The sequence below is a fragment of the Macaca mulatta genome, chromosome 19 (genome assembly GCF_049350105.2).
Source record: "Macaca mulatta isolate MMU2019108-1 chromosome 19, T2T-MMU8v2.0, whole genome shotgun sequence".
Taxonomy (NCBI): domain Eukaryota; kingdom Metazoa; phylum Chordata; class Mammalia; order Primates; family Cercopithecidae; genus Macaca; species Macaca mulatta.
In genome coordinates this window covers 53,627,151-53,653,160 of record NC_133424.1, presented here as the reverse complement: position 1 = coordinate 53,653,160, position 26,010 = coordinate 53,627,151, and the positions used below count along the sequence as shown (strand labels likewise).

The 26,010-nt window shown below is 43.9% G+C and overlaps 1 protein-coding gene across 7 annotated transcripts in view; it reads left to right on the top strand.

The window, feature by feature from the left end:
- The first annotated feature begins 1,452 nt into the window (after positions 1-1,452).
- Positions 1,453-26,010, top strand: part of CEACAM1 (CEA cell adhesion molecule 1) — an 88,224-nt gene continuing 63,666 nt past the window's right edge. Inside the window, exons 1-7 of one of the 7 annotated variants that reach the window (XR_013410710.1) lie at positions 1,455-1,850; positions 2,734-3,093; positions 6,359-6,637; positions 7,038-7,292; positions 13,441-13,572; positions 19,959-20,038; positions 20,778-21,117. Coding sequence is in view for 6 of the 7 variants with exons in the window: in XM_015124079.3 (XP_014979565.1) it covers positions 1,787-1,850; positions 2,734-3,093; positions 6,359-6,637; positions 7,038-7,292; positions 13,441-13,532 (1,050 nt within the window). In the remaining variant the exon portion in view is untranslated. Of the gene's footprint in view, positions 1,851-2,733; positions 3,094-6,358; positions 6,638-7,037; positions 7,293-13,440; positions 13,692-15,081; positions 16,987-19,958; positions 20,198-20,777; positions 21,118-24,690; positions 25,276-26,010 lie in introns of those variants that run through there. The other 6 variants (XM_015124079.3, XM_077983004.1, XM_015124078.3 and 3 more) reach the window with 6 other exon arrangements.

Below are 26,010 nucleotides of genomic sequence, written 5' to 3'. Positions count from 1 at the left end.
AGCTACTAGGGAGGCTGAGGCAGGAGAATGGCGTGAACCCGGGAGGCGGAGCTAAGAGTGAGCCGAGATCGGGCCACTGCACTCCAGCCTGGGCAACAGAGCGAGACTCTGTCTAAAAAAAAAAAAAAAAGCATCTGCCAGGGCAGCGCTGGTGCACGCAACGCCACTCTGGGCGCTTTCACCTCATGATCTCCTTCCATCCTCATCAACTCTTTCTGTGACTGCTCCCTAAATGCCCTCCCCCCGCTCTGTATGTCCTGTTCTCTAGGGCATGACAGGCTGAGCCCAGCGCTGACACAGAACCACAGCTGCCTGAGGGCCCACAGTGCCTCTGGGGAATCAGCCAGGCACCCTGTGACCTTCCCTCTGCACCCCAGGAAGCTCGAAGAATATGTGATGATCACGCCCAGGCACTATCTGGGATGTGACCACCTGCCCCCTGCTGTCCTTAGTGAAGCCAGGAGGGAGGACAGAGCTCTCTCATGTACACAACCTGGGGGCAAGGGATGAGCTCTCTTTGTTCCCAGAACATGGCCCATCCCTGCCTGCCCTCTCAGGTGTGAGCAACGTCCCCCCCAGACGGACTCTCTGGCCACTGCCCATCCTTCCTCTACACAGAGGGGCCTGACCAGGTCCGAACCCTTAGGACAGACCCCAGAGGATGTCAGCATGGGGAGGGCTGAGCCTATCCTGGCTGCAGAGTAAGTTGGGATGAGTCTCTCCAGCTCTGAGCCCCTGCTGTGTCCCAGGCTCCCTCTCCTGGATCTCAGAGAGCAGTGTCCTGTGGGGCCCTTGGGCAACTCCCCACTTCCTGCTGCACTAGCCATGGGGAAGGTGGGGTGACCACAGGATAGTCAGCTGGGCGAAAACAGAGGACACCCAAGATGATCAGAGAGAACATGGAAGGCCCAAGCCCCAGCTCAGCTGCCAGAACCCAGAGAGCAAGAAAATAGCTGATACCTGTCCCTGGTGACCACTAGGCCCACAGCCCCCAACTGACCAACCAGAACAGCCCTCTCTCTCGGGAGGCGTAAGAGATTATTTGCTCTGCACACCACCAGTAAGGACAGTTCCCTCTGGGATATCCAGGGCATTGAATGTCCATCCTTGGAAGCTGCAACCAAGCTTGACACAATGAGAGAGAGGGATCCTCCCTCTCACCAGTGAGCACCCACCTCCCCAAAGCTCAGTGGTGGTGTCCCTGTGACAGGGTCCTTGCGGAGCCCTGACCTCCTGATCTGATGGGAAGAGTCAGATGGGGATGGGAGAGGGCAGGGGAAGCAACTGTGCACCCGACCTGGAGACAAGGGGCTGCAGGACGCTGAGGGTCCACGGCTGTGCTCACCCAACCTACAGGGTGTATGTGTGACTGTGTGTCTGTGTGTGTCTCTTTGTGTGTGTGTGTGTGTGTCTGTGTGTGTGTGTCTGTGTGTGTGTCTCTGTGTGTTTGTCTGTGTGTGTGTGTGTGTGTGTCTGGGCATAGTGTGTGTAGAGGTTGGGTGAGAGAATCACTGCTGAAGGAGGCAGAGGCCTCAGCAATTCCCAGGGGCCTGAAACAAAGACAGAAAATAAAGGGAAAGGAGGGACAAGGAGGCAGGACTGAGAGGGGAGGGGACAGAGAGGTGTCCTGGGCACAGACCCCGCCCATGAGCCTGAGAAGTGCTCCTGCCCCGGAAAGAGGCTCAGCACAGGAGGAGGAAGGACAGCACAGCTGACAGCCGTGCTCAGAAAGTTTCTGGATCCCAGGCTTATCTCCATAGAGGAGACCACACAGGCAGCAGAGACCATGGGGCCCATTTCAGCCCCTCCCTGCAGATGGTGCATCCCCTGGCAGGAGCTGCTGCTCACAGGTGAGGAGAGGACTTCCTGGGAGAGGACAGGAGGAGGAAGCACAGTGATAAGCTGGGGTCTCCTGGGGAGGACAGGGCTCTGAGAGGGGACAGAAGGCTTCTGTTGGAGCCTTAACAGAGGAGAGGACACAAGAGAGGGGCAGGGGTCACAACAGGGAAATCACATTGAACTGGAATTGGTGAGAGGCAGGAACATCTCAAGTGTTCCATATTCCTGGTTAATCATCACTGGCTGCTACAATTTGAAAAATGATAATAATAACCATACCAGATGACACTTCAAATAAAAGCATAACCAGGGTATGAAACATTGCCCTTAGCCAACAATGTCAGACATTGGCAAATAAACCCCAGCAAGCAGAGGGCCCTGGGAATGCTCATGAACTCATCCACAGGAGTCTGCAGCCTGTCCCAGGCACTGGGGTGCAGCCAACATCACACAAGTCCCTGCCCTCACAGAGCTCACACTCTCCTGGGGAGGAAGACAGACACACAAAGAGATCTAGAATGTGAGGTCAGGTGCTGACAAGAGCCCTGAAAGGAACACAGCAGGGAAAGGTCAGAAAGGGAAGACCCAGGGTCTCCAGAGGAGGTGTCAGGGAAAGGGTCTCCCAAAACACCTGATGTGAGCAGGATCTGAGGGCAGTGTGGAGGGAGCCGCGAAGAACCCTGAAGAAGAGGATTTCACACAGGGAAATGCTAAGGTCAGAGGTGTTGAAGAAATGGGGGCTGCTGACCTTGACTCAGTAGGGGACACACACACACACACACACACACACACACACACACAACCACAACCACAAACTCCAAAGCAAAAGTCCCCATTTTTCCACTCCCAATACACAGGTTGTAATATTGATTGATGTTCTCTACCCCATCCTAGCCTCACTTTTCACCTTCTGGAACCCACCCACCACTGCCCAGCTCACTATTGAAGCTGTGCCATCCAATGCTGCAGAGGGGAAGGAAGTTCTTCTACTTGTCCACAATCTGCCCCAGGACCCTCTTGGCTACAACTGGTACAAAGGGGAAACGGTGGACGCCAATCGTCGAATTATAGGATATGTAATAGCAACTCAAGTAAATATCTCAGGGCCTGCAGACAGCGGTCGAGAGACAATATACCCCAATGCAACCCTGCTGATGCAGAACGTCACCAGAAATGACACAGGATCCTACACCCTACAAGTCATAACGCTAAATCTTGTGAATGAAGAAGTAACTGGCCAATTCAGCGTACATCGTGAGTGATTCCCCATGACCTCTGGGTGTTGGGAGGTCAGTTCTACTTCACACACACAGGATTGTTAGGCCTGGGCTGTGCCTGTGTCCCACTCTGCATTACATCCCACTTTAGGGTTTGGACATGTAGTGCAGGACCCACACAGGGAAGATAGACTTCCACAGATCAGAATTCCTTTCCTGCATCCAGACCCTGCAGACACTCGCGGCAGAGGAAGGACAGTCTGATGGCGGGGGCTCAGCAGGAGGAGATCAGTCTCAGCCAAGCACCCCGTGCCCTCCCCATGGACCTGACCCTGAGAAAGACTAAAGAACTGGGTCAGGGCCTGACCTGAGGGGCCCCCTGGGATCCTCAGAGAGAGGCTCATCCCTGGACGCCCCTGCTCCAGACCCCTGTCCCAGGATTCTGACTCCAGGTGACCCCAGGGAACCTGTGCCAGCACTGGGTTATTGCCTCCTGGGCAGGGCCAACTAGGAGCAAAGATTTACCAGCCGTCTAAGGGCTGTGGCTTCTGGAGCTGCTCACCAGCCACGGCTCAGACCCAGAGCCTGGGTAAGGACAGAGTCTTGTCCTTCGCCTGAGACTCAGAGTGGAGAGGACAGATGGGCAAGCTTCTTAGGTCATCAGCCAACTGGCCTGGGAGGCTTAGGAGACTATTATTTATTTTAATAGAAGCTTATTATTGAGAAGAAATGGAGGCACAGGAAGACACAGTCACTGAACCAGGGTCACACAAACACGAGGGACAGATCAGGGTCGCATGAGGTCTCCCTCCAGCCACAGCCCCATCCTCTCTTCCACAAGAAAGCAGGGCTTATTGCGTTCCATGGACCCCATGGTCATCCATTGACTCAAATCCTTTCTTCCTGGGCATCCAAAGCTCAGAGAAGTGAGAGCAAATCAGCACAACTGATTAATTTGTACAGAACTAAATCACCTGCCCCAACTGTCAGAGCCGGTGCGAGTAATGTCCAGCCTCCCTCTAAGATCCTAACCCCACTCACTGAACCTGAAATCCTGTTTCCTGATGTGTTGCTGGCACTCCCATGGAAGGACAAAAGAGAAGACTTTGCTTTCTCTCCCCACTCATACCCTGCACCAGGACAGGCCCCACATATGACACACCCTTGATCGTTCTCTCATGAAGGAGAGAGGGAATGAACAAGAGAATGAATGATTCAAAACCTCTTTAGAGACTAGATCCTGGATGGCCAGGCAGGTGCTGTCTGATGGGTTTACTGCCTGTTCCACACACATCTGTGTCTTCGTGATGGCATCATTGTGATAAATGGGGTCCTTCAGGTGGGGAGACGCGTGAGCCACTGGCATTTCACTTAGACCGTAGCCAATTTGCAAAAACCTAATCAAACTCTACTGTGTCTCCTGAGGTCAAGAGAAAATGAAGACAGCATTGCACATACCTATTTTGGGTTCTTCTCAATCTTGCCTAACTCTGCGTAGGAATTAGGGGCAGGAAACTTTCTAAATTTACTAACATAACACACATCCCTTCTCCTAATTTGGCATTGTTCCTCCCTTTATGGAACTGACACACCTAAGACTTCCTCTCTGACCGGTTGTGTCCTCCTAACAGGACTCACGTGCCTCCCTCTACCTGGGAGCTGCTAATTTCAAGTGTACTTCAGGATCTTCCTTTGAGCATAATGTGATCCTGCTGGAATTCACAGGACGCCTAAACCTTATTTTGTTATCAAGAGAAATACTCCTCCCACCAACTGATTTATATCTGTGGACAATTAAGAACAATTTCTACTTATGGTAAACATTTCATGTTTCCTCCAATTTTGTTTTTGACTGTAGTCAGAACATAATATCTAAACTCCTGACAAATTTTAAAACGCAAGCTACAGTTACACATGGACCATCAAAAATCCAAAATCTGAAATGCTCCAAAATTCCACATTTTTTGGCCACTAATGTGATGCTCAAAAGAAATGCTCACGGGGGCATTTTGGATTTGGGATTTTCAGATTTGAGATACTAAACCGGTATGTATACTGCAAACGTTCAAAATTTTTAAAAAGTTAGAAATTCAAAATACTTTTTGTTCCTAAGCTGTATGTATAAGAAATACTCAATGTGTATGAACTATAGGCATGAAGCTGTACAGCACACCTCTAGAACCTCCTCATCCTGTGTAACTGAAACTGCAGACCCATGAACAACATTCCATTCCACCCACTCCCAGCCCATAGCAACCACCATTCTACTACGTGATTCTGTGAGTGTGACTACCCTAGGAACCTCATGTAAGTAGAATCCTACAGTATCTATCCTGTGAGTGACTTATTTCACTTTGCATAGTGTCCAATGGGAGAAAATATTTGCAAAACTTCTTCCCAAATTTCTCTCATAACTGTCAAACACCCATGGTCCATGAGAGCCAGATTTCCAGCACTTCATGCTCCCCCTTCCCGCCAGTCAGTTTGCATTTGCAAATGTCCACATGTATTTATGGGAGGATCCGCAGCTCCTCACCTGCCCTCTGCAGGGAAAGAAGGGACATTAAAAACCAAGGAAAGGAAACATGGTTCTGCTCCAAAGCCACCTGCTCTTGCCTGTCCCCTTCACTGCTTCTAGATCATTCCTCGGACTCTGCTCTATCTTTAGAGGTCACTGGCCCAAGTAAGTCACGATGAAACACCTGGGAAACACTGCCCTATCTTGTGGCTCCACTGCCTGATGACGGAACCGACCTCCAGGCTTGCCCCTGGGCTCCCCTGTGTTATTTCTGTTGAAATACCCAGTCCCAGGTCAGGCTGCCCAGTATCCTCAGGAATTAAGGACAATGGCAAGTCCCATCGTCTCCCATCTCTAGAATGTTCTTGGAAACAGAACTCTCAAAAACACACCTCAAGGGGCAAAGTAGGACTGTGAAGCTGGAAGGGACCCAGCACCTATGTTCCAGGTGAGGACCCCAAGGTGGGCTAGGCAGGCAGCCGGTCAGGGAGGGATGAGAAGAGACACCAGGATCTGTAACTCCCCGTCCTGGGTGTGTCCACAACCCAGCACTGCTGCTCAATTCACACTTCAGAAAGTCTGTGCTTCTCCCACACAGAGAAGGCGGCCTCATGGTCTCTGAGCCCTGATCATCATGCGTCTGTCTTGTGACATACACACCTGCCATGGGCTTTTAAGGACTCGAGTAGGCTGAGAGGTGGGAGATGCCAACTCTGATTGAAAGATGCCTGTGGAGGAATCAAAGGTGCCACACAGGACAATCTTCTCTCTGTTCTCTGCACAGCGGAGACTCCCAAGCCCTCCATCTCCAGCAACAACTCCAATCCCGTGGAAGACAGGGATGCTGTGGCCTTAACCTGTGAACCTGAGACTCAGAACACAACCTACCTGTGGTGGGTAAATGGTCAGAGCCTCCCGGTCAGTCCCAGGCTGCAGCTCTCCGATGGCAACAGGACCCTCACTCTACTCAATGTCACAAGGAATGACACAGGACCCTATGAGTGTGAAATACAGAACCCAGTGAGTGTGAACTTCAGTGATCCAGTCACCCTGAATGTCCTCTGTGAGTATCTTCTGTTCCTCTGTGGCCCAGGCCGCGAGCCCAAATCCACATAGCCAGAGGCCGGGCCTCTCAGTCCCTCTCAGCTCCAAAGATGCAGATCCCCACCCCTAGACACCCAGCTGGTCATGACTTTCTACCCCAGGCAAACATGGGTAGGCCCAGCCTCGACCAAGAATAAGAGGGGAGGGGGTGTCCCTGTCATGGGAGACTTGGGGTCCACATCTTCTGATGGGAGAAACGGGTAAATGTCTTGGACTCTGTCTCAGTAGACACAGAAGGGGTTTGGTTGGGAGTTTAGAGTTGTGGCTTGGCTCAGAGGGACACTGTGGCCTTTCTACAGACCAGGAGCTTCCCCTTCCCTCTGATGACATCACCTGTGGCTTTATTCTCTTTGCTCCAGATGGCCCAGATGCCCCCAACATTTCCCCTTCAGACACCTATTACCTTCCAGGGGTAAATCTCAACCTCTCCTGCCATGCGGCCTCTAATCCACTGGCACAGTATTCTTGGTCTGTCAATGGCACATTCCAGCAACACACACAAAACCTCTTTATCCCCAACATCACTGCAAAGAACAGCGGATCCTATGCCTGCCATGCCACTAACTCAGCCACTGGCCACAACGGGACCACAGTCAGGATGATCACAGTCTCTGGTAAGTGGATCCCTGGAGCACTGGCAGTATGTTTTCTGGTAGAGTCTATCTGGCTTTCAGAGATGAGCCAGAAAAAAAGTTTTATTCCCAGCCTGTGTCCAATGGCACAAGCAAATCGCCAATTTTTCTCCTAAACCCTCCCAATTCATCTCTACAGACTCTCTTCTGCCTGTTTTTCTGATTTCTCTTGGCTGACCTTGGGGCTGACCTGAGAAATGTGGAAAGGGGCCTTCGTCAGCCCCAGAGCCCTATGTCATGGAAAGGGCTTCACAGAGTGGGAAGAAGGAGGGTCCTCAAGGTCAAGTTGCTTTTCTTTGTCACCAACACATGGCACCCCCTATGTTTCTGTTACCCCTTTGTTTTCTTTTACCTATGCCATTAGCTGAAAGAAACATCCAAGGCTTTGAAACAAGCCACAACGTTCTCCAAATGAGAGGAGGAAGCCCCTTGGATGAGGGAGGAGCAGCTCAGACTCTGCTCCCATCTCTGCTCCCAGCTCCCCTGGTGACACCTGGGGAGTGGCCAGGGTGTATGGAGAAGGTGCCCAGGTGGCCTGTCCCAAATCTGGCTAAATTAAGTTGCCTGTTGAAGCCAAACCTCCCCCAAGTCAGGCTGCAGAAAAATGGGAAGACAGGGAGCCTCCAGAAAGACTCCTCAGCTGTGTCCTGGCTCTGAAGTCACGGGCTGCATGAGGCTGTGGGCACAGCACGGAGGACAGTGAGTGATGCACACTTGGAGACATAGGGAGATTCAGCCACAGGGGTTCTGCATGGGAGGGAAGGGGCAGTGCCAGTGTGTATTTATAGAGGTAAGACTACCAGCCACTATATATATATTTTACATGAGACCATTAACTATGTCTTTTCTTTTCTTTTTTTGTTTTTTTTTGAGATGGAGTTTCACTCTTGTTGCCCAGGTTGGAGTGCAACGGTGCGATCTCGGCTCATCACAACCTCTGCCTCCTGGGTTCAAGCAATTCTCCTGCCTCAGCCTCCCAAGTAGCTGGGATTACAGGCATGCGCCAACACACCCAGCTAATTTTGTATTTTTAGTAGAGACGGGGTTTCTCCATGTTGGTCAGGCTGGTCTTGAATACCTGACCTCAGGTGATCCGCCTGCCTCGGCCTCCCAAAGTGCTGGGATTACAGGCGTGAGCCACCATGCCCAGCCACCATTAACTATTACGATGCGTGCAATTTAGTGTTGTGTAACCATCACCACCATCCATTTCCAGAACTTTTTCATCTTACCATATTAAATAAATTTCTCTACCCAATAAATAGTAACTCTTACTCCTCCTCCCCCAACCCCTGGTAACCTCCATTCTACTTTCTGTCTCTATGTAATTGACTATTCTAACAACCTTATATAAATGGAATTGTATAACAGTTCGCCTTTTGTGTCTGGCTTGTTCCACTTAACATAATGTTTTTAAGGTTCATCCATTTTGCACCATGTATCAGAATTTTCTTCCTTGTTAAGATTGAAGAACATTCCATTGTATGGATACACCTCATTTTTCTATCCACTTATCTTTCAATGGACTTTTCAGTTGTTTTCACCTTTTGGTTATTGTGTGACTAATGCTGCTGTGAACATTAGTGTACAAATATCTGTTCAAATTCCTTCCAGTTCTCTTGCACATATGTCCAGAAGTGAAATTGTTGGATCAAATGGTAATTCTTTGCTTAATTGTTTGAGAAACAGCCATACCATTTTCCACAGAGGCTATAACATTTCACACTTCCATCAGCAGTGCACTAGAGCTCCAATTTCTCCACCTCCTTAAAAACACTTGTTTGTGTGTGTGTGGTTTTTTCTAATCAAAGCCATCCTAATGTGTTTGAGGTATTCCATCATTGCGGTTTTGTTTTGCGTATCTCTAAGTATTAGTGATGTTGAGCATCTTTGCATGTGCTAATTGGCCATTTGTATGTCGCCCAGGCTGGAGTGCAGTGGCGCGATCTTGGCTCACTGCAAGTTTCGCCTCCCGGGTTCATGCCATTCTCCTGCCTCAGCCTCCCAAGTAGCTGGGACTACAGGCGCCCGCCACCACGCCTGGCAAATTTTTTGTATTTTCAGTAGAGATGGGGTTTCACCATGTTAGCCAGGATGGTCTCGATCTCCTGACCTCGAGATCCACCCGCCTCGGCCTCCCAAAGTGCTGGCATTACAGGCGTGAGCGACTGCCACCGCGCCCAGGCAGTCTTTCGTCCTTTTTTAATTGGGTTGTTAGATTTTTGCTGTTGTGAATTTGTAGTAGTTCTTCATATATTCTGAAAATTAATCCCTTATCAGACATGATTTGCAAATATTTTTCCCACTTCAAGGGTTGCGTTTTCACTTCCTCGACAATGTTCTTTGATGTATAAAATTTATTGATTTTCATGAAGTTCAACTTCTCCATTTTTTCTTTTGTTGCCTATGCTTTTGTTGTTATAACCAAGAAACCACTGTGAAATCCAATGTCGTGGAGTTTTTTTCCCTGAGTTTCCTTCTGAGAGTTTTATAGTTTTTACTCTTACATTTGGTCTTTGACCTACTGTGGGTTAGTTTTTTGTATATGGTGTCAGGTAAAGGTTCAGCTCATCCTTCTGCATGGATTTCCAGCTTTCCCAAAATCATTTGTTGAAAAGACTACACTTTCTTCATTGAGTGGTATTGGCACCCTTATCAAAAATCATTTGGCCGGCCGGGCGCGGTGGCTCAAGCCTGTAATCCCAGTACTTTGGGAGGCCGAGGCGGGTGGATCACGAAGTCAGGAGATCGAGACCATCCTGGCTAACATGGTGAAACCCCGTCTCTACTAAAAATACAAAAAACTAGCCGGGCGTGGTGGCGGGCGCCTGTAGTCCCAGCTACTCGGAGGCTGAGGCAGGAGAATGGCGTAAACCCGGGAGGCGGAGCTTGCAGTGAGCCGAGATCGCGCCACTGCACTCCAGCCTGGGTGACACAGCAAGACTCCGTCTCAAAAAAAAAAAAAAAAAATCATTTGGCCATATATGCAAGCATTCCTTTCTGGGCTTCCTATTCCATTCCACTGGTTTCTATGTCTTCCTTTATGCAAGTACCACATTGTATTGATTACTGTGGCTTTGTAGTAAATGCTGAAATCAGGATTCAGCATTTTTTCTCAAGGTTCTTTTTTTCACGATTGTTTTGCTATTTTGAGTCCTGAAATTCCATATGAACTTCAGGATAGATTTTTCTCTTTCTGCAAAAAGAAAAGTCATTGGAATTCTGAAAGAAATTGTGTTGAATCCATAGCTCCCTTTGCGTAGTATTGTCCTCCTAACAATACTGAGTCTTCCAATCCATAAAAACAAAATGTCTTCACATTTATTGAGGTTGTCTTTAATTTCCTTCAGCAGTGTTTTCTAGTTTTCCGAATACAATCCTTTCACCTCCTTGGTTAAACTTATCCCTAAGTATTTTATTCTTTTTGATGTTAATGTGAATTAAATTTTTTTCTTAATTTCCTTTTTAGATTGTTCATTGTTAGTAGACAGAAATGCAACTGATGTTTGCACGTTGATTTTGTATCCTGCAACATTACTGAATTTATTCATAAATTCTAACAGGTTTTTTTCATCTTTAGAGTTTTCTACATAGAAGTTCAAGTTAGCTGTGAACAGACAGATAATTTTACTTCTTCTTTCCAATCTGAAAGTCTTTTTTTTTTTTTCTTGCCTAATTTCTCTGGCTAGGACTTGTAATACTATGTTAAACAGACGTGGCAAAAGCAGGCATTCTTGTCTTGTTCCTGATCATAGGGAGAACGCTTTCAGTCTTTCTTTACTGAGTATGATGTTAGCCTTGGGCTTTTCATATACTGCCTTTATTATACTGAGATGGTTTCCTTCCATTCATACTCAGTATGTTTTTATTAAGAAAGAATATTGAATTTTGTCAAATGAAATTTTTATTCAAACTTCCTACTAATTATAGGTCTATTTAGACTTTTTGTGTGTGTTTCTAGGAATTTGTCCATTTCACCTAGGTTATCCACTTTATTGGCATGCAGTTATTCATAGTATTTTTGTAAACAATATTTCTCTAGAACTGATATATAATATCTCCATTTTCTTTTCTTCTTTCTTTTTCTCTTTTTTTTTTTTTTTTTTTTTCTTTTTTTTTGAGAGCAAGAGAGAGAGAAAGACAGAGTCTCACTCTTTAGGCTAGCCTGGGCTGGAGTGCAGAGGTGTGATCACAACTCACTATAGTCTCAACCTCCTGAGCTCAAGTGATCCTCCCAACTCAGCTTCCCAGGTAGCTGAAACTACAGGCGCATGCCACCATGCCTGGCTGATTTTTTTTTTTTTTTTTTTTTTTAATTTTGTAGACACAAGATCTCCCTATGTTGCCCTGGCTGGTTTCAAACTCCAGGCCTCAAGCAATCCTTCCGATTTGGCTTCCCAAAGTGCTGGGATTGAAGGTGTAAGCCACCATGCTGGGAGTCCATTTTCATTTCTGAGTATAGCAATTTCAATCTTCTCTCTTTTTTTTCTTAGTCAATCTAGTTAATGGTTATCAGTTTTGTTGATCTTATTTTGAAGAACCAACTGTTGGTTTCATTGATTTCCTCTACTGTTTTTCCATTCTCCATTTCATTTATATCAACTCTAATCCTTATTACTTCCTTCATTCACTGTGTTTGGGTTTAGTTTTTCTCCTATATCATAAAGTTGTAAATTAGGTTGTTGATTTATTTCCTCTTTTGTAAGTGTTTACAGTTACAAATTTCTTGCACAAGATTCTTAACTTCTCTGAGCCTCTGATTTCTCAACTGAAAACTGCAGTAACAGTGTTTGCTTCATAGCATTGTTTTAAGGGTTTAATGTAATCATCAATGAAACCTTCAGCAAAATGCCTCACACAGAGAAAATGTTTCATAAATTTTAGCTGGTATATTACTACTATAATCATTAGCTTCAAGTTGGGTAGTCCTAGAATCAAATCTCAAGTCTACTTTTCACCAGTCATATGACATCAGGAAAGTTTTTTCGCCACTCTAAGCCTTTGTCATCTCATCTGTAAAATGGAAATAATGTCTACCTGACAGGATTATTGTATAAAACAAATGAGATACAGGTAAAGTATTTAGCACAGGGCCTGGCCCATAGGAGGCGCCCCCAACAGTAGCTAACATAGCATTAATAATCAACCTGAGTTGACTGGTGAGGGCCAAAAGTAAACGGTTCCAATAGAAATAAAGAAACAGATGCAAAAGGTTGTGTGTGTGTGTGTGTGTGTGTGTGTGTGTGTGTGTGTGTGTGTAAGAGGTATCTTATGTAAACACACACACATATTTAAAAAAGAGGCAACACAGAAAACACGAGGACATGGTTACTGGCTACATGTGAAAGAGACAGAAAAAAACTAAGTGCAAAGAATCAAACCAAGTATGTTAGTTTTTACCCAATGAGATGCAACCAAGATGAGATTAGACATGCAAGATAATTTATTAGGAAAAACACCTGTGAGGGAAAGTGGGGCAGGTGTGAGAGGAGCCCAGGAGAGCCCTCAGACCACGATGCAGATTTGATTCCTGTGAAGGAGAAAGAAAAGGAAGTTTTAGATAGCAATGCAGTTCTAAGTGAGTTTAGGCAAGGCTGATGGGGCGTCCTCCAACTAGTCACCCGTCAGTGTTAAACAGAGTCTCACAATACTGGGCTTGCTTCCATACCCCTTCCGGGAGCCCCTGGAAAGAGAGGTCTCTGTGCAAAGGAGGTGGTCAATTTGGAATGCCCTGACCTGGGCCTTCTGTCAATCAACTCCCTGCCATAGAGACCTGCCAAAACTAAGACACTCAGAAAAAGATGCAACCGTGAAAAGATGGAAAGTTCTAATGACACATAAAATAGCAATCAGCTTTTTCACATCACAAAGCCTTCAAAAATATCTAAGTAAAGAAAGGCCAGGATGAAATTGACAGAGGCCTGATCACCAGCCTAGAAACATGGTGAGAGGGAAAAAACCCTGCAAGAATACAGATGGCTAATCACCTCCCAGCAAGCTTCCCACAAAAAATAATGTATTCCTTGAAAAAACAAGTAGAGACTACTTCATGCTAGGAACTGGTTCCTGGGGTACCCCACTGTAAAATGGCATCACCTTCATTCCTTCTTTTCTTTTCTTTCCATGACAGATGCTTCAGTACAAGGAAGTTCTCCTGGCCTCTCAGCTAGGGCCACTGTCAGCATCATGATTGGAATACTTGCCAGGGTGGCTCTGACATAGTAGCCCTGGTGTAGTTTCTGCATTTCAGGAAGACTGGCAGGTATGATGGCCTTTCCTCTTGTCCTGTTTCCTGCAGCGTTGACTGCCATGTTTGGGAGAGAGACCTGTATCCTGGGACTGGATCTCCTCCTCCTCCCAATAAACTCCTGCTTCTCAGCACTAATTCCTGCAGGTCTCTTCTTCCCTGGTCTGCATGCTTCCTGTACCCCACTGTCTCTTAGACATAATTATCCCCAACCTCTGCTCATTTGTTTCCCAGATTCAATACACTATGAAAGTCTTCTGATCCTTTCTTAACATCTCTCTTGCGTCATTCTCTCCATTCCCACAGACCTCAACGAACTGTTCAAAGTCCTGCTTGACTCCTTGTCTCCAGTCTTCAAAATCTTCCTTGCATATGACTGCCTCATTACCTTCCTAAAATCTAGTTCACTCACCTACTGAAGAATCTAAAGGGTCCTATTCTGGCCTATTTTATAAGTTCACATTTCTTCTCTTTACTAATCCTTCTCACTTCCTTTATCTCTACTTCCTAGTATAATTCCGCCATCCTAATTAGAACTGTCTTCCTACACATCCCTGCCCCTCTACCCCAAGTACACATAGAACTCTTAGTTCCAATGCTATGCTTAGAAACAGGGTAATTTCCCATCCACTATCTGAACTGTGGAATTACCCACATACCCTTCAAAACAAGTAACCTCTGACCTCATGGAGAACAATGACTCTCGCATTAATGTGTGAACCTGAGATTCAGAACACAACCTATGTGTTGTTGAGAACCTTTTCCTGATGACCAATTCGTGTGTTCATGAAAGATACAGAAATGAAGAAGGCAGGGTCCCTACCCCAGAGAACATACAGCCTAAGACAGGAGATAAGATATGAAAAATAATCGTGATACCAAAATAGAAAAAAGTAAATGCCACAAGAAATCAGAGAAATCTGATGGGAAATATAGCCACACAATGGAATCACTGAGAAACTTTTTTTAAATGATGCTCAAGCCCCACCCATAAATTCTGACCTACTATCTGGAGTGGGACCCAGGCATTGGTAATTTTTAAGCCTTCCCAGATGCTACTAACACATAACCAGGATGGAGAACTCCTGTTCTAATAGGTAGAACATGAGGCTAAAACAATGGTTCTTTAGCTGGGAGCATTAGAATTTCCTAGAAAACTTTTTCAACATATACAAGCCTATACTTTGCTGGCCCTATTCATTAATGGGCTCCACCAAAAACTCAGTAATCCGGTTGAAAAACAGAAGCTAAGTGGAAAAGCTGCCTTATTTGATATGTTAAATTACATGGAAAGCATTGTCAACTGATAAGTGCTGCTAAACCTTCTCTAAGTTATATTTACAGGTATGTTACTGATATGAGTGTTCCAAAAATTACATGAGATTCCTAGAAATCGAATATGTTATCATTCATAATGTCATATGCCACAGAAGTAACTAAATTTCTATGTGAGCCGTGTCTTTATCATAATGAACTCCCCTCAGAGTTTTAACCATAGTCGTTTTCAATCTTTGTCATTCACAGACAGTTGTTTATATTCTTCCTCAAAGCATTTGCAATAAGCTACCATTCAAAATTGCTTCTTTTTCAAGATTTATGGAAAAGACTCTGACAAGCACTCTCAAACACAAGTTTCTGATAACTTTAAGATCATACCACTGAACTGTCTAAGAACTTGCAAACAGGCTGATACCGTCATGAAATTGCCAACCAAAACACAGAAGGAAAAAAACATCAATTTCATTGAACTAAATAATAATGAGGATAATATTTTTAAGTTTTTGTTTGTTTGTTTGTTTGTTTGTTTGTTTGTTTTTTGAGATGGAGTCTGGCTCTGTCGCCCAGGCTGGAGTGCAGTGGCGCGATCTTGGCTCACTGCAAGCTCCGCCTCCCGGGTTCACACCATTCTCCTGCCTCAGTCTCCCGAGTAGCTGGGACTACAGGCGCCCACCACCGCGCCCGGCTAGTTTTTTGTATTTTTGGTAAAGACAGGGTTTCACCATGGTCTCGATCTCCTGACCTCATGGTCCGCCTGCCTCAGCCTCCCAAAGTGCTGGGATGCTGCGTCCAGCCCATTTTTAAGATTTTTTATTTGAAAATTTGCCAATTCTTTAAGTGTTTTCTTTTTCAGATTTATGAATTTCTTCATCTTTTAAGCTATCTATAACTTACTGCCATTTGGTAAAGTAGACTTTTGTGAACAAAAATTATAACATTTACTTTTGCTCCCTACCTGACTGCCACAGAACTAGGCAACTATTCCTGAGTATTCATATGTTTATTGTAATTCAGTTATTTGTACAAGTTCAGTGAGAATCTGCTATCTTTATAATGGGACATATTTTAAAACATCCGTTATATTACCAAGGCTTTGATTGGGATGTTATATTTGAGAATATACATAGAATGATAGATTAACTGTCTAATCTATCGTGTCAACCCCAAATTTTTACGTATGAGATCCTTTAGTCCACCCAATGGCTGATGTTAGCAGCATCTTTAACACAACTGTTTGTTCAAATGTACTATGGTCCCTTTTAGAGTCAGACTCCTAGACTTACTTGTTCTCACTGCCTGTTTTAATTTAACCCAGGTATGCAACGCTAGATAATAAAATTGCTCCCTATTGGCTGATCAGAAAGGAGTCTCTATAGTTTATGACGCTTCTTGTTGCACATGGACAAATATATCAGGTGTTACAGAGTCTCAGTTACAAAAACTAACAAACATGCTACTTGGTTAAAATGGCTACACTCATCTGGTTCATTCTTTGATCTATTCTATTTTAGTTGGTTTGCATCTTGCCAAAAGTGCATACTCCAAACTCTTAACATTATCTTCCTCATCGTCATACTAGCGGTCTCCCTGGTGTGCTGTAATCTCTAAAAGTTTTAAATGTTTGCGTGCTGCCATCCATCAAATATCAAATGGTCTCTATTTGGCTGGAATTACATAAACTCAAAGAAATGTGTGATCAGGAGGATATCATAACCTATAAATGATGGAAGCCAAAAATGATGATAACTGAAGGTAATGCTAATGCTTTAACTTTTGGTCACACTCTCACTAAAGTGAGAGTCTAAAGACTCCAAATTAGAGCCACTCATGCTACATGCTACATACTCCAACTGGAATTTTAAGGAAGCAGATCTCAAAACAGACTAGTGTTTTCTGAAAACAGAAGATTCCAGTCTCCCTGAGTCAACATCATAAGGAAGTCCCCTCTGCTTTAACATTTACCCCAAAAAAAAGTAACCTGAAGTACCCTGATGTTAACCGATCCATTTATTTCTATGGCTCTGTTTACTGGTTCCAATTTGACAAAACCCATTGTTCTGTTATTGTATTGCCCAGGGGGAGCTATCATTGTGTTCGTAGAGTGGGAGCTGCCCCAAATCCTGAATCACAAATAAAAGCCTATTAGATCTGTAACTACATTAGTTGAAATGTTATCTTTTGATGCATGTTCACAGCCAGCAATGGTTAGTGGAGTCTCTCCGGCTGCTGCATTTTCACCCTGACCCTCCCGCCTCCCTCTTTCACTTACAAGGACGCTTCTGATTACACTGAGCCTCCCCAGATAATCCAGAATAACCTCCCATCTCAACAGTGAAGTCTTTTTGCCAAATAAAGTAACATGCACAGGTTCCTGGCTGGATGATCCTGGACCACTCACTTCACCTCCCACAGCCTTTTCTCATCGGCAGCACAAAGATGACTCTTACTGTATCAGAAGATGACAGTCCAAGAGTAAATTAAGATGTGTAAGGTATTAGTCACAGAGCCTGTACCCAATGAGCACTCGGTAAACATTCCTTTCAATCTGTTCTTTTCACCATCTCATTTCTCTGATCCTCACCCATCTTCTTCTTCATCTCCTCTCTCTTCATCGACTTACACACTCTTAACTTGCCATTGAGAAAGAAGTCATGCTCCCCATTCTCTTGGGACTCTGCTGGGCTGTTCTCGTGATAGAGTCTGCCATCCACTCAAGACAGCCCACATTATTTATACAAAGAGGTCTGTTTAAAACAAGAAGTCCTCTTTATGTTCACATAAATTGATACACACTTTCTCAGTCCCAATTCTGCCCTGTTAATTCATACATGCACTTCCGTATTTCACACTTCTTCAGTCTTTCTCTTCACAACCTATAAACAAGAGTAGTACTGAGACAAAAATAATAACCAGGGCTACAAGAGGGGATTCCTTTAGCAAAATGAATATTTTCCTTTAACAAGACGAATGCTTTCCTTTGACGAGATGAATGCTATGTGCAAGGTAGCCCTGAAGCCCGTTTCTGTACTTGGCTTACACCAAAGCCATTTGAGTCTAGGACACACTCTCAGGCAACAATTGTGACAGAAGCCACACCCATTCTGGGTATCCCTGCTGTTGGGTAAAGGCATTTTCACAGAATCTTGTGCATGAGTTACTGCTCCCCAATCCTTCCACTCCTAGAAGTTAAGCTGCTTCTGCTTAACCATCTTCATCTCCAGTTGGCCTGCTAGGACCCTGGCTGGAAAATACCTCCTCACCCTACACATCCAGGATGGCACCTTTTCCTATTCCCATAATCATAATAGTTTGCACTGACTTGGCACTCACTATGTGCCAGGCACTATTCTAAGATCTTTCCATGTAGCTAACATCTTCACAAAAATTCCTGCATGTTATCCCCATTTTTACAGATTAAAAAAATGAAGCAGGCCAGGTGCGGTGGCTCACACCTATAATCCCAGCACTTTGGGAGGCTGAGGCGGGCGTATCACAAGGTCAGGAGTTTGAGACCATCCTGGCCAACATGGTGAAACCCCATCTCTACTAAAAGTACAAAAAAATTAGTCAGGCCTGGTGGCAGGCGCCTGTAGTCCCAGCCACTCGGGAGGCTGAGGCAGGAGACTGGCGTGAACCCAGGAGGCAGAGCTTGCAGTGAGGTGAGATTGCGCCAGTGCACTCTCGCCTGGGTGACAGATTGAGACTCCGTCAAAAAAAAACGAGGCAGAGAAGTAATGTACCCACTATCACCCAACTCCATAATTTAACCTCATCCTCCACTTCATCTGGGAAGAGGATACCCTGAGATTTCCAAGGTCTCCTGAATGACATCCACCTTCCAGAATGATTTTTGCCGCCTCTACTTTCAGGATTTGACAAAGAGCCAGGATTTTGTTTTCTGTCTCACCCTTCACTTATGCACCTGTTCCCTAACGCCACACTCACAATGGCACAGCCCTGCATAAAAGCTGGCTTTGAGGAATCTCAGTCTCTTTTGGAAAAAAACAGAGCCAGGTTCCCAGTCATTATAAAGTCAGTTTTACTCAACTGTCAACCATTTTTACAGCCATTCTCTGGTCACAAATGGAGTTCCCTATGAATAGAAAGTATAACAGGAAGGAAGTAGGAGAAGGGTGAATTCCTATTATGGCCACAAAGAGGAAAAGATTCCAAATCCAGTAGCAGTCATAAAACACACCCAGAGTGGGTGGCTCTGAGAAATGACAGTCTCATCTGCCTCTTTTCATGCCTGTTGGCCTCTGACTTCCTTCTCAGCCTGTTCTTCCTGGTCTTGCTTTCTTAGGTTAATACTAATGGCCTGGGAGCTGGGGCCAGACCTGGGCACACAGCACTGAATGAGGAGGGGGAGGTAGAGGAGGCAGAAAGGGAGAAGAGTGTTTGACTCGTGGGAACCTAATTCACCTAGGTACACATCACCTGGGTAGCAAAGGGATCAGTGAAGGCCTGTGCAAGACTCATGGTGGTCATCCAGAATGAGTGACTGAGGCAAGGGTCTTAACCAGTTAAGGTTTATGGAGCCAGAGCTTGAGAGTGCACCCTGGAAAAATACGAATCACAGAAAACTTCTGTGGGTGTAATGTTCTCTCTGAAGAGGCTGCAGAAGGCTTAGTATTTATATATTTCCTTCCGGGGGGGAAGGCAGGTAGAAAGAGATGGGATAGGTGGAAGAATAATTGATCTCATCTTGCCTTTGTTCTGTGCCTGGGACGATAAATATTAGAATAAAACTTAACAGGCTCTAGTTTTAGGAGCTAGATTTTGATTGCACACCTGAAGTTATAATTGACATGCCTTGTTTTATGAAACGCTATACATTTTGAAAGATTTTGAGGCCAGGAAAGAACTATTTAGGGGGCAATCATCTGGAGATCCCTGAGGCTTTCTGGCTTCCTGTTCCCCCCACCCCCCACCCTGCTTTTTTTTTTTTTAAGAAAAAAAAAATACTCTGTCACCTAGGCTAGGGTGTAGTGACATGATCGTAGCTCACTGTAGCCTCAAACTCCTGGGCTCAGGAGGTCCTCCCACATCAGCCTCCCGAATAGCTGAAACTACAGGCATGCACCACTGCACCCAGCTAATTTATTTTATTTTATTTTTTGTAGAGATGTGGTCTCATTTTGTTGCTCAGGTTGGTCCTGAACTCCTGGCTTCAAGCGATCCTTCCACCTTGGCCTTTCAAAATGTGAAGATTTCAGAAGATGCTTCAGAGACTCTAGAAAAATGAGTCTATAGGCCAGGTGTGGTCTATGGGCAGGGCACCACACCTGCCCACCCCCTATATTATTCTAAATCTTTCAGAGAAATCACTGTTAAATACATGACTTTGTGGCTGTATGTTTCATCTGATCTTACATCACTATGAAGGCTCATTCCTAGGAAGTCATCTCCCATGGAAAAGGGGGTGAAGTCAAATCAGAAAAGGACCAAGGACTAATTATAGCAACAACAACAACAACAAAAAGTATAATCCTGGAATCCAATCGAGGATACACAACTGCCTCCTCGATTAGAGCAATTCTTTGGGCCATCGCCACTAACACTTCCAGTTGCACATTGGCTCACCTGTAATGTCTGCAGCAATCTATAGGATAGACTCATTTCTTTTTTTTGTTTTTTTTTTGAGACAGAGTCTGGCTCTGCCGCCCAGATTGGAGCACAGTGGCACAATCTCGGCTTACTGCAAGCTCCGCCTCCTGGGTTGAGGCCATTCTCCTGCCTCAGCCTCCTGAGTAGCTGGCGCTACAGGCACCTGCCACCACGCCCGGCTAATTTTTTGTAATTTTTAGTAGAGACAGGGTTTCACCATGTTAACCAGGATGGTCTTGATCTCCTGACCTCGTGATCCGCCCGCTTCGGCCTCCCAAAGTGCTGGGATTACAGGCATGAGCCACCGCGCCCGGCCTATAGACTCATTTTTCTAGAGTCTCTGAAGCATCTTCTAACTGCAGTGACACTCTCACAGATTTCTCTGAATCTCAGTCCAAATCTAGTGTTCATGTGACCCTTTTGTGTAGTCCATACATCAACAGGCACAAAGGTTCTTTATATATAAGTTCCTGTGATTTCTCCAACAGTTTACTTAACTCGTCTAGTTTCAGTTTTCAGGGCTTGAAGAAAAGCACATTTTTCATTTCTAATATTCCAAAATGGAAGAAAATCTTGAAATCATTACTTTTGATACTCATAGCCAGGAAAGAATTTAGGATTCAGTCCAAATTATAGGCAAATAATAAAACTCAAAAATAATGAACAAGCCTAGAATTTAATAACAGTTGTACTGAAGTTTTCTTCTGAAACACAAATTTTTCTCTCTCCAGGCTCCCATTTTTATGAAAGACAAATCATAGTAGGACAAATGTATTTGCAAAATAAGTTTTAGTCTTATACCTGGCCTGATTATTTGCATAAAGTACAGCAACAATAGTGGTTGGCATAAAGAGAGTCTTTTTAAATTGGCTTTGCTGAGACCTTTTTCATAAGGAATCTCAAATTAGACTTCCAAAAGCCTCTCAAGGCTATACAAGCCAGGGATTTATCTGTGCCTGTAGATACTTGTATGAATTACGTGAATTCCTCTTTTCTTGAGGTCTCAAAATAACTTGGGGATTCCTGGCCCTATCAGAAAGTGACATTCTTTACTTACCACAGATCATTAACTTTTTAAAGAAACTGCATAGACAAGGTAACCAGGTCAGTCCGTCTAAGAGGCTTTTTGTGAGTTCTATAAAGTCAATCTCAATTCCTCATAGCATTCTGGTCATATCTGAAAATATACCATTTCACTCAAAGCCTTAGTAAAATAACCAGTGTCTCTAATTGTATCCTGTTACAAGAGAAAACAAATTCTTATGGAATTTATGCAAATACCTATATTGCCATAAATTAAGAATATGCACAAATAGTTTATTTTTGTAGAAATTGGGTAGAGAGAAAGATAAATCTTTCAAATTGTGCTCACAAAATTATACTTTATCCAATTTGTTGTACGCTAAAAAGCTCAAAAGGAAGAAAAAAAAAAAAACTTTTTTGACTCTGGAGAACAAAACATTAAAAAAGTCAGCAAGAAATTTTTTCATGACAAAAAAGGTCATGAAAAAATCATTTTAGTCCTGTATCAATTTACCCCCACATAATTCACTCTTGTTCCACTTGATGTTGGGTTAGCAATCATCATGAATGCATTTATTTGTAACTAAAGTCCTGGGTTTTTTTTCCTAGTCCAATGGCATGATCTCCATAGTTATGAGAAGCCAATATTCAAGAGTACTTGGAAGAGTCTATTCCACAAATACACCTCAAATGTGGTTCGAGGACAGCAAAAAAACAATTTATGAGGGAGGTCATCCGGATATGCCTAGGGCCTTTTCGTCTTCTCCTGAGGCTCTGGCTAACGTACAATGCTTTGACACAAGGTTGTAAAGTAACAGTTGTTCATTTGGGGAAAAAATGAGGGTCTTGCATGACTCAATCTCCAGGCTGAAGTATCGCTTTGGTGAAATGAGTTTGGCAGTCCTGAGGTGTTTATTTTCCTTTACATAATTTTAGAAGTTGTACTTTCTTGATATTGTCTGACTGAGAACAAAGGGATGAGTGTGGAAGGCATCACAGCTTTCTCCCATTTACAATCCCATTGTCATTCCCTTCTTCCTCTGCTGGGTTACATTCCTCTGTTGATAGATAATTTATTTACTGAGTTGTGTTCACAAAAATCCAAATGTCAGTTGAACTTCTTAAAGTCCTAAGCATTCAGTTCAGTTCAAGGTCATCTTAGTGATGACCAGATACAAATATTTTTGAAGATCTATAGAAAATTTTGATAAGAGAGTTCACACCACCCACAATACCTTTGGAACCACTGAGCTACAGGAATGAAGAGGAAGTAATCTGCTATATGCTGGGGACCTTTATGTTTGCACCTCATCCAATGCTCACAATGACCCTTTAAGTAGGCACTATTATCCCTCTATTCCAAGACATCAAAATTAACTTGTCCCTTATCTCACCTGACAAAAGGACTCAGACTCACATATTTCTGAATCCTAAACTCATGCTTTCAGCAAAAGACACTAACAACAGAGTAAATAGACAACTTACAGAGTGGGAAAACATATTTGCAAACTATGCATTTGACAAAAATGTAATATCCAGCATCTATAGGGAACTTAAACAAATTTACAAGAAAAAAAAAACCACTAAAACGTGAGCAAAGGACATGAACACACTTTTTTTTTTTTTTTTTTTTAGTGTAGTGGCGTGATCTCAGCTCACTGCAACCTCCACCTCCCGAGTTCAAGAAATTCTCCTGCCTCAGCCTCCCAAGTAGCTGGGATTACAGGTGCCCACCACCACATCCAGCTTTTTTTTTTTTTTTCATTTTTAGTAGAGACAGGGTTTCACCATGTTGACTAGGCTGGTTTTGAACTCCTGACCTCAATCCACCCACCTCAGCCTCCCAAATTGCTAGGGTTACAGGTGTGAGCCACTCCACCTGGCGAACAGACACTTTTCAAAAGAAGACATACATGTGGCCAAACAGCATAGGAAAGAAAGCTCACTATCACTGATCATTCAAGAAATGCGAATCAAAATTACAGTGAGATACCATTTCACACTAGTCAGAATGGCTATTATCAAAAATGTCAAAAAAAAAAAATAACATGCTGGCAAGGCTGTGGAGAAAAGGGGGTGCTTATACACTGTTGGTGGGAGTGTCAATTATTAGTTCAATCATTGTAGAAAGCAGTATGGCAATTCCTCAAAGAGCTAAAAACAGAACTACCATTTGACCCAGCAATCTCATTACTGGGTATATACCCAGAGGAATATAAATCATCCTATCATAAAGACACATGCACACGAATGTTCACTGCAGTACTGTTCACAATAGAGAAGACACAGAATCAACCAAAATGCCTGTCAATGGAAAACTGCATTTTTAAAATGTGGTACATATACACCACAGAATACTATGCAGCCATAAAAAATAATGTGATCATCTCTTTTGCAGGAACATGGGTAGAGCTAGAGGACATTATCCTTAGCAAACTAACACAGAAACAGAAAAACAAATACTGCATGTTCTCACTTATAAGTGGGGATAAGGCTGGGTGCGGCGGCTCATGCCTGTAATCCCAGCACTTTGGGAGGCTGAGGCGGGTGGATCATGAGGTCAGGAGATCGAGACCATCCTGGCTAACACAGTGAAACCCTGTCTCTACTAAAAATACAAAAACATTAGCTGGACATGGTGGTGGGTGCCTGTAGTTCCAGCTACTCGGGAGGTTGAGGCAGAATGGCCAGAACCCGTGAGGCGGAGCTTGCAGTGAGCGGAGATGGCGCCACTGCACTCCAGCCTGGGCGATAGAGCGAGACTGTGTCTCGAAAAAATAAATAAATAAATAACATTACATTAAATTAAAATTAAAAAAATAAGTGGGAGCTAAATGATGAGAACACATGGACATAATACGGGGAACAACAGACACTGAGGCCTACAAGAGGGTGGAGAGTGGGAGGAAGAAGAGGAGCAGGAAACATAACTACTGAGTATTAGGCTTAGTAGCTGGGTGATGAAATAATCTGTACATCAAACCCCTGTGACACGGGTTTACCTACATAACAAAGCTGCACATGTACCCTGAACCTAAAATAAAAGTTTTTTTAAAACCACAATAAAATTCAAACATCAACAATTTAATCTCTAATCCTTCTCCAATCAAAATTTTAAGTTTTTTTAAAAGAAAAACTTTTAATGAGCAGAATAAATTGATTTTTTCTAAAATATAATATAATAAAATAAAACTCATGTTTCACTCCATACCATTGTGCCTACAGGAATTCAAAGAAAGGAAAGATGACTGCTTCTAACAGAAATAACTATACAGGCTTCAACGAAGAGACAGGATCTGAAATGGGCCATTAGGACAAAGAACAACTCAGGAGGCTGAGAACACAGGCAAGGGTATGATATGAACAGGGAAAATAATTAGAAAATGTTTGGAAATGAGAAAGTAAAATGTGGGTCAGGTCCTTCAATGTAAATCAAGGGGGTAGATTGGGGCCGGGCTATGAGGGCTCTGAATGACAGCCTAAGGAATGGGAACTTCATCCTACAGATAAGAGAAGTCACTGGAAAGCTCTGAGAAGCTCACAAACATGACAAATAGCATTTCCAGGAAGATTACTCTACAATATTAGGCAAGATAACTTGGGAAATGGTCTTCAACTCTGGCAACTTAACAGAAATACCTAGATTTCTTCTTTGTTTTCCAAACTTTTCATTTTGAAATAATTTCAGACTTTCAAAAATGTTCCAACAATAGAGTCCCCATATACTTTCTGCTCAACTTCCCTAAATATTGTTTTAGATAACCACAGTGCAAACATTAAAATCAATAAATGATCACTGGCATCGTACAATGAATGAATCTACAAACCTTATTCAAATCCTCTTTATCTTCCCACTAATGTCCTTTTTCTGAAACAGAGTCCAATGTATGACCACACATTGCATCTCATTGTTCTGTCCTCTAAGTCTCCTTTAATTTGGGACAGTTCCTCAGAATTTCTTTTGCCTTCATGACCTTAACATTTTTGAAAAGAATTGGCGTGTTATTTTGTAGAGTTATCCTCAGTTTAAATTTTTCTAATTTTTTCTCATGATTAAACTGAGGTTATGCACTTCGGGCAAGAAAACCAAAGAGGTGATTTTGTGCCTTCTCCATCCATATTAGGATGCCCTGAGATGTCGATATCTCTAATTAACGGGATGTTAACTTTGAGCCCTGGACTAAAATTCCTCCACAATAAAATGACCATTTTCCTTGGAAGCACTCTTAACCAACCAATGGCTGGGCCACACCATGCACCAATCGAATCAGACATACTTGGAGAAGGCACAGACATTGGTAGGTTTCAAATGCCCTACAAGTGACTCTAACCAGTATCCAGGGATGGAAACTCAAAGTTTAGACAATGAAGATTAGAATCCTGGAAATCAGCTAGGAAGCCATTCCTTGGGCTTCTCTTTTCAAAAAGAACATCCAATTCTAGACACAAATAAATACATATGGACTTTGGCATGGACCCCTGGTAGGAAAATGAGAAGGTTAAAAATCCTCTTATTGAGAACATGATGAGTGAATAGACTGCTGT